At 33.1% G+C, this 13,709-nt stretch overlaps 1 protein-coding gene across 4 annotated transcripts in view; it reads right to left on the reverse strand.

Moving 5' to 3' along the window:
* Positions 1–833: 833 nt before the first annotated feature.
* OSBPL8 (oxysterol binding protein like 8) overlaps positions 834–13,709 on the reverse strand; it is a 186,082-nt gene continuing 173,206 nt past the window's right edge. For all 4 annotated transcript variants that reach the window (XM_082850827.1, XM_082850825.1, XM_082850826.1 and 1 more), the window contains 3 exons: positions 8,928–9,033; positions 6,872–6,974; positions 834–5,056 (listed from right to left, as the gene is read on the reverse strand). In XM_082850827.1, the coding sequence (XP_082706953.1) occupies positions 4,924–5,056; positions 6,872–6,974; positions 8,928–9,033 (342 nt within the window). In that variant the 3' untranslated portion in view covers positions 834–4,923. The remainder of the gene's footprint in view (positions 5,057–6,871; positions 6,975–8,927; positions 9,034–13,709) is intronic.

Genomic DNA, 13,709 nt, shown 5'->3' on the forward strand with positions numbered 1-13,709 from the left:
TGTAATGGCAAGTTTCTTTTTCTTTTTTTAGGCAGCACCACGTGGCTTGTGGGATCTTAGTTCCCCAACCAGGGACTGAACCTGGGCCCCAGCAGTGAAAGCACCAAGTCCTAACCACTGGACACCAGGGCATTCCCAAGTTTCTTTCGTTCTTACCCATCACAAAGGGGTTACTCGATTCGAGCAGTGGATTTAGAAGTAAAGTCAGAGTTCTATTTAAGTGTACAGTGGAAAGATAATGGACATTGAAGTCAGACATGGGTTCAAACTTGGGCTCGCTGTCACTCTTACTATGTAGCTTTCAGAATCATTTAACTTCTCTGAGCCTCAGAATCTTCATCTGTAAAATGTAACTTCCACTCATCTGAAGGTTATTATGAGTATTCAAGAAGAATGAATATGAAGCATCACGTAAAGCATACATTAAGGATTCTAGCTGTTAAATCCCTTCCAAGCCCTTCACCATCCTTCACAACTACCCCCCCACACAAAATTATTTTTAATTAAAAAATTAAGACTAAATAATCTGGTCACCATATATTATATTCAGTCGTTTGATCAGTTTACTCTTTTTAAAAATTTTATTTAGAATGCCTACTTGTCGAAGTTAGCATCATTTTACAGATTAGAAAAATTCAATTCTTTTGTCTCTGCAAACTTTTATAGTAGGTTAGGAATAACAGATTAGAAATGTAATACATTACAAAACAGTTGCCTATGAGTATCTGTACATTTACTATGCACCTTAAGGAAAAGAATTTGACAGTGTGCTGTACTTACACTGCAGATAACATCCTTTTATTCTATTTTACAAAACTGACCAGTGGTAGTATTTGAATTTATAAATGGCCATTAAACAGGATATTTAACTTAAATGAATAGTTAGCATGCTAAGAAGTGAAAATTTTCAACTGAAGTTCTGTGGCTCATCAGTTCAAATGTTTCATGGCATTTTTTCTTTAAATAAATTTCAATGTTGTAATACTAAAATAATTTTACATAATAAGTGCAGAAAGATAAAATTTTCTAAATATTTTAGAAAGTATATTCACATTCATTTTGTTATGGGTTTCTTGTGGTTCTTCTAAATATGTTAATCATATTAAGGAGACACTGGTCCTATACAATTTTAACAGTCCGTCCTTCAATTAAAAACTGTAACGAAACAAACAGTATGTTAAGAGTAACAAAAAGCAAATTAAATATACTAAATTCATACTACAGGTAAACAGAATGAAAGGAAATTACATAATAGTGGCAGGTTATATACATTTTAAAGAATCTTTTTCTTTTGTTTTTCATAATTTATTTTTGGCTGCGTTGGGTCTTTGTTGCTGTGCACAGGCTTTCTCTAGTTGCAGCGAGCAGGGGGCTAACTCTTCGTTGCGGTGCACGGGCTTCTCATTGCGGTGGCTTCTTGTGTTGCAGAGCATGGGCTCTAGGCGTGCAGGCTTAGTTGCTCCATGGCATGTGGGATCTTCCTGGACCAGGGCTTGAACCCGTGTCCCCTGCATTGGCAGGCATTCTTAACCACTGCGCCACCAGGGAAGCCCAAGAATCTCTTTTTCCATGTAGTCAAATAAGATAGAGGTTGAAATGTAAACTTAGTGATTTGTGTGGGGTTCCCCCCTGACCCCACTATGGTTCAATTTGGAAAATTTGGTATAAACGCTAATTTTAATATTTTATTTCTATACATTTAACATAATTCAAAATAATCTGCAGCATCATATATGGCTCATTATCACTGTATGTCTAACAAACAAAATAAAACCCAAATATATTCATTGCTCACTAGAAATGCTAAACACTGGAAAAAATGGAATTTTATACATTTTTTCCTTAAATATTTGACTAAGATATTCTTCAGAAAGTTAAAACTGCCTTCACATAATTTTGTGTGTATATGGCACGAGTTGACACCCTAAAACAGTGTGAATTCTATCAAAAAGGCACTGTTTACAATACGCAGAATAATCTGACAGGTCTACTTCAATGATGTCTGAAAGTGAAGGATATATTTGAGATAGGTAAATAGACAAAAACCCTTATAAAAGTACAGCATTACTGTTTAAATATGCTATAGCTATATAAAAGGAAATTAAGTGACAGAGAAATGACCCTTTTGTGATAATTAGGACTATAAACACTTTGAATCATATTATAGTTCTGTAACACAAAAATGACAAAAAGTATTTTCTTAAAGGCACAAAAGCGTAAATACTAAATGAGGGTTTTATTTTACAAGGCCAATTGTTTCAATGGAATGGTAACAAAGATTACACTGTATAAGTAATACAAAAAAGTACTGACATGAAATATAAGTAAAATATCTATTGCTGAAACTTATTTCACATGCTGTATTTATTATCTTTTCCCGGGCCAGCTACGTCTTACTAAATGGTAGATAACTGAAGGCATAGTATATTTAACAACTAAAACAGAAATGCACACATCAATAATTATTACTCATTTAAATTTTCAAGTGAAAAAATAAAATTTTTGATCAAATGAAAAAAAAAAACGGTCATAGGTCTTAAATCCTAAAAACCACCATGAGGCTCTCAGACAACTGGGAACTGTAAATCACAATTTTTATGAATCCATTGTGAAGAAAGATTAATCTCAGGTGGAGAACATTTAAAGTCAACTACATATATGGCTAAATACAAAGTTAATTGTATGTTTTAAAGTATTCACATACTAAGCCTAGTATAAGCACTGATCTAAAACTAAGCCACCTATTCCTGAGTTTTGTGTTCAATTCACAGAAAGGAACTCACACAAATAAAAACTAAGAAGACTATTAGATTAGATATATGCTTTTAGTGTATAAGAAACAGTCATGAGTAACCCTGCTCTTTCTCATGAAATAGTTTTTGACTCCTTGAGTAATAAGAGCCCATAACACATTTGCCCTAACAAGAAAATATACAAAAGTAAATAACTACCTCTCCAGTCTTAGAAGATAACCATACAAATAAAACACTGTTTAGACCAAATGAAAGTAACATGACTAAAGTCCCAAAGGGGAGTTGCCAACAAAAAATATAAGTTTTCAGGGTTTAATAATGAAATTATTTTGTGATCAGCCAATCAACTTATATAAATTAATACTAATTTAAACCATAAAAAAGGATCAAGTCGTACAGTATTTACAAAATATATATCAATGAATAGGCAGTAGAGCATAACATTGGTAACAGAAAGTGAGTATAAAAATTATATCAACAAGTATGAAATACAAACAAAAACCCACCTATTCTAGTGTAGTCACATTATACCTATACTTATACTGGGTGTAGGTATATGTTATTTACGCATAATCTATTTAAAAAATGTTTTCACACATACATATGGAATACACTGTTTTGCCAAAAATACATGGGAAATAGCTCTTCATAAAATCTAAGGATATTTAAGATAGCTATATTGGTTAGGTGGTAAAAAGCAGGCCCTTTTAATCATTTTCAATTTTCATAATTTAGCAATCATTCCTTGATTTTATACTTATCATGGCATAAACATTTGATTATATTTTTACTAGTGTCGCAGTCTCTTCTTAGTTGAAGGCAAGTGTAGCCAGAGCAATTATTCTCTCTGACCTTCATTTTCATTTCAAAATCTACTTTCAGAATTCTGAGATACATAAAGGAAAAACATTAAACTGAAAAACATATTTAGGAAAAATGTTTGCCTGAGCCTGAACAAAAGGAATCTTGAGGAATTGTGGTTTTGCCACAGACTGCAGTTACTGAGAACAGAGAAGGATAACAGAGAATTAAACTTGAGAACTTGATGCTCTTCTTAGATGCTCAACTTATTGCACATTTTAAAGAAACCAATTTTAACATATACATAAATACCACCACACGAAGTGTCTTTTCTCATTGTCCTTCTCTTTTTGGCTTTTGAAGTAAAATATTGGTTATATATATTTTTTCTATTCAACTGTTTCACTGAACACACTAGAATCTAAATGAAAGCTAAAATAAATTTTTCATAATGAAAAATCATGACTATCAGCATTTCATACACCCTATAATTCCATCTCTAAAATTTGGCCTCTGTTATTGGACCAACTGAGTTTAAAAAAAAAAAAGAAAGGACAGCAATCAAGTTTGACCACACTTTTTTCAGCAAGTGCTTAATGGGGTGTTATACAGGTATGACAGGAAATATATAATCAGTAGATCCGAGTACCAGGGTTTTTTTTGTTGATATACACATACATATATTTATACCTGTATCTATAAATATTAAATTCTAGGGCTTGAAAAAAATCTTGTGTAAACTTTTGATAAAGCAGTTTGCCACCTTGTCTCTCAAATCAATTTTGACCACAATTTTTTTTTTTTTTGCTGTTTCTAAGAAGACAATTGAGCTGAATGCTTTAGAAATGATTTTTTTTCACAGTACAGTGCATTGAACTATTTATGTCTATTATCCCATCATTTCCCGTTCTGTAATTCCTTACTGATAGAAGTTTTGTGCCGGTTTTACGAAGAAAATAGATTGCTACACATATATTTATAAGATTGATAGCATTTTTGTTATGAATGACATTAATGCTATATATTTCATAACACGAACATACCATAGACTACAAAGACTACTGTAAGGTATACATAAGACACAATTGTGTATACATGTGGATTTATTATACTCACATGTAGACACAGTCTCACAAAAGCTAGAAATGTTCTGGCACTTAACACATAGTTCACTTTAATAACCAAATAGAATATCTCTTATTTCAGGGTTAAGGATAGAAGGTAGGAAAAGTCAACAGTTCTACATATATTTCTAAGGTTTTCTGCTTTAGAAATATTGTGATGTTTCAATAAAGACCAAAGCATCTTCAACATTGGTCCCAGGCCAAATATGATCATTCCAGTTCATTGATTCAATGGTAAAGAACTTCTACTTAAACATGAAGTTTATTATGACTTGAAGCAAAATCAGGAGAAAAATGATGAAGTAGTCTTTTTGTTGCAGAAAATAATCCGTGGCAGGTGTGCTTGAAATTAAATGATTTCGAAGAGCCATAATATTTCTATAAAAATAAGTAACAATAAATTTAATAATTATTTACCAAAAATGTTAGCAAAGAAATCACAATTTGATATATGATCACAGAATTCATTGTATAAAATTCAATTGTATAAAGTTCCATCAATTACTACCACCTGAACAGGGAGCTGATTATGCTTTGTGGAACCACTATTAGGTCTTGCCTAATCTATACTCTGCACTGTACCAAATATATTACTTAATGATGTGTGTTAAACATAATTTTTAAAGTTTGATGACTTTAAAATATATCACTTTCTTTGTTATCACAGTGGTTTTAAAACAAAAATTTTGCTTCTTAGTTGGCCCACTAAGTTTCTTTTATCTTTCTTTAGGAGACAAAGGCAGAGTTGGAGAAAAATCCTTAATTCACCAGGAAAAAAGTAAAACAACAAATATTGTGACATTCCTAACTTGAAGAATGCTCTGTAGGTATTTCATATGCTAACAAAAAAAATGTTAATTTAGTCATAAAATGAGCTTACATTATCCTCATGCCACTCTAAACGCTTTTGGCTAAAAAGAGCTGATTAGTGAAGACGTTTTTCTTTTTGACTTCTTCTATTGAAGTGTTTTATGAGTATAGAGAAAGAAAGGAGGCAAATATGAACAAGTAGGCTCTTTAATTTATAAATATAATTAAGTTAGGAAACTCAAGCACTTTATATAAGGGCTGATGATACCAAGATGCAGAAGACATGCTCCCTGCTCTAAAGAAGCTCACGGTCCAACTGGGGCAGGGTGGAGCGAGGAAACAGACACACACAATTAGCAACTCTATAGCGCAGTAAGCTCTCAAAAAGACTATGTATAGGGAGCCATACGAGCCAAGTGGAAGGATTAATAACTACGGGGCAGAGTGATTAGAAATGTTACAAAAAGGGTGACATCTGAGTTATATTCTGAGGGATAAACAGGGATTTTCTTGAGGGGCAAGGTGGGAGGAAGGGCAATCTAAAAAGCAGATTCAGTGTGGGTAAAGATCCAAAGACGAGATAGCACGGTATATTCTGGAGATGTGAGGAGTTTTATAAGACTAGAGCATGAGTAAGTGTAGAGGAATGGTAGGAAATGAGGCTGTAGATGAAAATAGCAATTAAAGGTAAGCCATAGATCACCAAGAACAGAAAAAAATATCTTAAAAAAAAAAATCCTCCAGGACATCTAGCGCTGAGTGCTGAATACACAAAAGAAGGTTGGCTAATATTAAAAAAACTTAACATCTGATATAGCAATGGGAGACAACTGATCTGAACTCATGCTAGCCTTACCAGTGGAGCAGGATCAGGACCCCTTCCCTCCCAAGGAACTTCCCTAGGTGTTATGACCGTTAGTTGCTGGATCTTGCAGAGGTGAGTGAGGGGATGGGTCTGGGAGTGCACAGGGAACACTTGAAGGTCTCAGGGTAGTGGCTATTTGCCCACTGTTATGGAAGTGTTTCAATATTTTAACAACTGGTACATTCTAATTAAAATCAGCCATGTACAAAGGAGACTGGCTTTCTCAGGAACCACCCCACTTCCGCATTCAACCCAACTACATTCCTAGTATGCTACAGCAGTAAGATGAAGAGACTCCAATTCCAGTCTCACAGATGAGACAAAACAACCTCCCCATCTCTCCCAAATATTTTAGTGCTGAAGGAATTTCCTAAGTTTCAGTAATCAGGTGACAGACGCCAAGGTTCTATTTTAGCTTAGCAATGTTATAAAAATGTAAAGTTTGCATATGATTTCCTACATAACAGGATTCTTAACTCCTCTAGACTCAAATGAATAGTCACTGTCGTATATATTACCTTTTAATTTCTTCCTGTGTTTGTTTTATAGATTCAATGGAAGTTTGAATGTCTCCCAGTTCTATCCCTTTTTTTCTTCTTGCACTTGGTTTTACTGATTGAGCTAAAAAGACATTTAGAATAAACTTGGTGAAAACAGTGAACATATTTAATTATAAACAATCTAAATTTCAGATTAATGATTCTCATGTAATAATTTTCCTAGGCATTATTTTTATGGCTTAGAGACTAACATACTACTCCTAATACTTGGCATTTTTGAAGTTTCAATCATATTTCAAAACTAGAACACTACAGATATATTTAAAGTAACCACGAATTAGTTAAATTTTGGATTGAATCAGCTTTATTTTTTAACCAATTAAAATAGACAAAAATATTTCTTTAAAAATACATATATTGGGCTTCCCTGGTGGCGCAGTGGTTGAGAGTCCGCCTGCTGATGCAGGGGACACGGGTTCGTGCCCCAGTCTGGGAGGATCCCACATGCTGCGGAGCGGCTGGGCCCGTGAGCCATGGCCGCTGAGCCTGCGTGTCCGGAGCCTGTGCTCCGCAACAGGAGAGGCCCGCGTACCGCAAAAAAAACCAAAAACCAAAAAACATATATTAACTTGGAGGAGGTATTACTCTCTTCTGCCTCTTGCCTATTTGCCTACATCTGAAGAAGTCAGCTTTTTAAGCTCCCTTTTCAATTTTTTTATTAATTGTTAATGTTATCTTTATTCCTTTAGTCACCCAAACTTTAAACCTTTTCAATTGGTTTAAATATCTCTTCTACAAATTTTTATTGTCAACTAACAAAGTGTATGGTATTTTTAAAAATCCCTTCTCATATCCATTCCTTCCTTTCCATTTTTGTTCAGAGCTTAACCTCTCTCCAGATCTCAGCTTTCTCATTTGTAAACTTGGGATAATAATAATACTCAGACTTCACATGGTTGTAGGAAGGTATGTTTAACCACCAGTTTGGCCCACATTAAATACTCAGTAAATGTCAGCTGATACATTATAGGTAATATAGTGGAGTGGATAAGAGAATGAATTAAGGAGCCAAAATATCTGCATATATATATATATATATATATATATATACTGCCTTATGGGGCATACGACCTTGGGCAGGTTAACCCATGTCTCACTTTCCTCTTCTGTGAAATGGGAACAATAGTATAACTAATACTCCTTTTGAGCACAACAGTACCATGTGACTCCTACTTTTAGAACTTTATTCATTTTATTCCTCTTTTATTCCAGTATCGTGTCCACTCACCAGCATCCCTCAAGCCTAGATTGCTATAACCCATTAAAAATCCTCATAATTCATCAGGGTTCCTTTCCTCTAAGGACCTTCCCTCAAGCTGAATTCAGCCCCCTTTCCTTTAAACTCTTTACTATTTGTCATCTACTAGTTTCTTAGCATTTACCATTTATTCACCTCTAGTATTATCTCTGTAAAACTGAGTTCCCCAGCTTAGTGTGAACTTCGTAGAGACTACGGTTTTAAGAAAACTTTATTTTCTCATAATGTCTCAGACATTACCTTAATCCTTGATTATATCTCAGTGTAGTTCAAGACAGTTTATACATTATCTGACTTAAACAAGAATGGCACACTAGTAAATTTAGTTCATAATTTGATATAGTTATATTTTTACTTCTGTGACTTCTAAACACCACAGTAATTTATTATGAAAATAAAAAACTTTTCTGAAGCATGCAACTGAGACCAAAACTCAAGAAATGGTGCCTGCGTTGAATCTAGGAAATCAGCAACAATTTTTCAGAAGCTAACAAGGCATAAGAGCTAGCACTGCAGTGTGGTTCTTGATTTGCATGTTTCCCCTTTTTTCATTTCCCATGCCTTTACCCTGTGGCCTGGTTTTGAAATTTATAATCGAAAATAGCTTTTCTTGTACATCATCCCTGCCCCCACCAAAACTTACAAATCTCCTTGAGTTAATATGAAAAACCATTTTCTTATATCAAACATAGTATAGTAATATACTTTTAAAAATTTAGACTCTTATAGTCAATAGTCTACAATAAATATTTTTACCTTCACTTCCAGATGAGTCCTGGATATCAGGTTCTGGGGAGGAATAGCCTTTTGCCACTTTCTTCTGTTGCCTGGTTGGCTTATGTTTCATTTTTGGGACACTAACCTGAAAAAAAAAAATCATGCTATTATGTGAATTTGCACTGAATTTTGTAATTAAAGACAATGTTGTACAACCGTCAAAACTGTTCATGGGCACAGTACTTGGAAATAAAAACAAAGATGAAATAGTCTAATTAAGACTTAACAAATATGATACACTTATACAAATTGTTTAATTTTAATAAGAAACATTAATTTGGCACAAACATCAAAGAGTATAAGAAAATATACAATGAAGAGTTTCCTTCCCACTCCTGACTCATATCCACCCAGTCTCTCCCCCACTAAAAAGATAGTCAACACTATTAGTTTGTATATCCTTCAAGAGACATTTTTATGCACACACAAATAAGAATACGGATACCTCGCTTTTCTAACTGCATCAGTTAGTACATCTAGTTGAATGTTAAAAATAGTGCTCTTTTAAGATCATACTTATCTTGTTCCCAACATAAGAAACATTCTCAGTGAATGATGTTGGGTTTCCAATAAAATTATTTAGATTACTTACTTTTAATAATATCTGGATAATGTAAAAAGCATCTTATAATAAATGGAAATGATATTATTATCTTTTCAGAGCATAATTTAAACCTTCTGAAAACATCTAAGTAAATGTACAAAATTCAAAAGTATATTTAACCATCAATTAGGATTAAATTTTCCTTAGTAAAAAAAAAACCAAATGCAAGAGAAGAAACTAGAAACAGAACGGCAAGGTAATTTACATGCTTAGAAAAACGGGGAACCAGTGGTCATAAGTCTTTAACTCTGTTCTTACCTGTTTATTGTTCTAAATAGGAATTATCCCCAGTTAACTATTCCTTGAAATAATTTTGCAAAATGTTACTCATGGGTTTAAAATTAAAATTTGTATAATTTTATTACAGAAAGTAAATAAAAAGGCAGGTTCTAGATTCAGCCTACACTGTGCCCTGCTACTTCAAGTCATGGAAACTTAAGATTTTATAACATTTAGAATCCAAATCCACATTCTTAGAATAGGTTCAAACTGGAGATTGATAAAGCCTGGTGAGAAGTTAGTTAAAATGAGAAGGGGAGTCAGTAATCTAACTGTCAGTATACAAAGATTTAATGTGATCAGTAAACTCTACTGTTAGGAGGAAATTTGGATGCCCTGTGTGTCTCTATCATGATAGTGTTGTTAAAGGAAGAAACAAAATTTTAAAATTTTTAAAAGTTTCTAAATTGTGATAACGTGTGTATATGTATAAACACACACATATATACACACACACAAGATAAATTTTGCCATTTTAAGTGTACAATTCAGTTGTATTAAGTACATTCATAATATTTTGCAACCATCACCACTACTTCCAAAACATATCCATTATCCCAAAGACAGACTCTGTAACAATTAAGCAATAACCCCTTATTCTCTTCTCCCCTCAGTCCCTAGTAACCTCTAATCTTTCTATGAATTTGCTTATTCTAGATATTTTATATAAGTAGAATCAAACAGTATTTATCCTTTTGTGTTCCACTTATTTCACTTAGCATAATATTTTCAAAGTTAATCCATGTAGCATGGATTGTAGCATGTAGCGGAACTTCATTCCTTTTTATGGCTGAATAATAGTCCACTGTAAATATATACCACATTTTGTTTATCCATCTGTTGATGGACACTTGAATTGTTTCTACATTTTGACTACTGAGAATAAAGCTGCAATGATCACTGGTGTACAAGTATACGTCTGACTCTGTTTTCAATTCTTCTGTAGTGGAATTGCTGGATCATATGGCAATTCTGTGTTTAGCTTTTTGAGGAACCACCAAATCATTCTCCACAGCAGCTGCACCATTTTATATTCCCACCAGCAATATACAAGGGTTTCGATTTCTCCACATCGTCACCAGCACTTATTTTCTATTTTTAAAATTATTATCATTCTAGTAGGTGTGAAGTAGTACCTGACCTCCTTGTGGTTTTGATTTGCATTTCCCTTATGACTAACGATGTTGAGCATCTTTTCATGTGTTTGTTGGACATGTGTGTATCTTCTTTGAAGAAATGTCTATTCAAGCCCTTTGTTCATTTTTTACTTGGAATGTTTGTCTTTGGTTGTTAAGTAAGGAGTTCCGTATATATTCTGGATATTAAACCCTTACCAGATAAATGATTGCAAATATTCTCTCATGTTGTCTTTCACTTTGATAATGTCCTTTGATAGACAAAAGTGTTTAATTTTGATGAAGTTCAATTTATCTATTTCTTCTTGTTGTTCCACATGCCTTTAGTGTCATATCTAAGAATACGGTGCTAAATAAAGGGTCATGAAGATTTATCCCTGTTTTCTTTTAAGAGTTTTATGGTTTTAGCTCTTATTTCAGGTTGTGGGTCTACTTGGAGTTAATTTTTGTATATGGTTTGAGGTAGGGGATCCAACTTCATTCTTTTACATGTGGAAATCCAGCACCATTTGTTAAAGAAGCTTTTCTTTTCCCATTGAGTGGACTTGACAACTCTGTCAAGGGTATCATTTTTTTAGATTCCACATATAAGTGATATCATATGATATTTGTCTTTGTCTGACTTACTTCACTTAATATGATTGTCTCTAGGTCCATCCATTTTGCTGCAAATGGCATTATTTCATTCTTTTTATGGCTAAGTAATATTCCATTGTGTATATACACCATATCTTCTTTATCCATGTATCTGTTTTGTTTGGAGGTTTTTGATTACTGGTCCAATCTCTTAATTTGTTACAGGTCTGTTGAAATTTTTTATTTCTTTTTGAGTCAGGTTATGTAACATATGTGTTTCTAGAAATTTGTCCATTTCATCTAGGTTACCTAATTTGTTGGCATACAAATATTCATAATATTCTCTTATAATCCTTTTTATTTCTGTAAGGTCAGTAGTAATGTCCTCACTTTCATTTCTGCTTTTAGTTATTTTCATCTTCTTGCTTTTTTTCTTTCTTAGTCTAGCTAAATGTTTGTCAACTTTGCTGACCTTTTCAAAGAACTAACTTTTAGTTTCATTGATTCTATTGTTTTTCTATTCTCTATTTTGTTTATTTCCATTCCAAATTTCCTTCTGCTGTCTTTGGGTTTAGTTTTTCCCTTCCTTTTCTAGATCCTCATTGTTAAGTTAGGTTATTGACTGGACATCTTTCTTCTTTTTTAATATAGGTATTCACAGCTGTATATTTCCCTTTGAGCACTGCCTTTGCTGCATCTTATAAGTTTTGGTATGTTGTGGTTTTTGTTTTTGTTTTTCTTCATTCATCTAAGTGTTTTCTAATTTCCCTTATGATTTCTTCTTTGATTCATTGGTGTTGTTTAGAGTGTCTTGTTTAATTTCCACATATTTGTAAACTTCCCAAGTTTCTTTCTGTTATTGATTTCTAGCTTCATTCCAGTGTGGCTGGAAAAGATACTTTGCATGATTTTAATTTTTAAAAAATTTATTTAGATATGTTATGTGGCTTAACATATGTTCTATCCTGGAGAATGTTCCATGTTTACTTGAGAAGAATGTATATTTGTTGTTGTTGGGTAGAATATTCTATATATATATGTTAGCATTAGTTGGTTTATTGTGTGGGTCAAGACTTCTGTTTCCTTATTGATCTTCTATCTAGATGTTCTATTCATTATTGAGAGTGATACTGTAGCGTTCATCTATTGTTGTAGAATGGTCTATTTTTTCCTTCATTCGGTCAATGTTTGCATCATACATTTTGGGGCTTCATAGATTGGTACATATATAGAGATAAACTGGCTCTTTTATCAATACATAATGTCTTTTTTTGTCTCTTGTAATAGTTTCTGACTTGAAGTCTATTTTGTCCAATATTAGTATAGCCATCCCAGCTCTCTTTTGGTTACTATTTGCATGGAATAACTTTTTCTATTCTTCCATTTTACTCTATTTGTGTCTTTGGATCTAAAGTGAATCTCTTGTAGACAGCATATAATTGGATCATGGTTGTCTTAATCCATTCTGCCAATCTGCCTTTTGAATACAGAGTTTAATCAATTTACACTTAAGGTAATTACTGATAAGGAAGAAATTCTGCCATTTTGCTGTTTTCTGTATGTCCTATACCTTTTTATGACCTTCATTTTCTTCATTACTACTTTTGTGTTTAATTGATATTTTTTGGAATGAATTGTTTTGATTCCTTTCTCATTTCCTCTTGTATACGTGTTTTAGATATTTTCTTTGTGGTTATCATGAGAATGACATTTATGCCTAAATTTATTACAATCTAGCTTGAATTGATACCAACTTACTTTCAATAGCACACAAAAACATGGTTGCTTAACAGCTCCATTGCCCCTCCCTATATGTTTTTGTTGTCACAAATTACATCTTTATGCACCGTATGCTCAGTACCATAGATTTGTAATTATTTTTCATTCATTTAATCTTTCAAATTCTGTAAAAAATAAGAAGTGTAGTTGTAAACTAAAACTACAATAACACTGGCTTTTATATTTGCCCATCCATTTACCTCTACTGAAAATCTTTATTTCTTCATACAGCTTTGAGTTTCATTTCAACCTGAAGGACTATTTTAGCATTTCTTATATGGAAGGTCTAGTGGTAATGACCTCACTCATCTGGAAATGTCTTAATTTCTCCCCCATTTTTGAAGGACTGTTTTGCCATATATAGAATTCTTGTTTGACAAGTTTTTT

This window comes from Leucopleurus acutus (assembly GCF_964270905.1).
Source record: "Leucopleurus acutus genome assembly, chromosome: 11".
NCBI classification, from domain to species: Eukaryota; Metazoa; Chordata; class Mammalia; order Artiodactyla; family Delphinidae; genus Leucopleurus; species Leucopleurus acutus.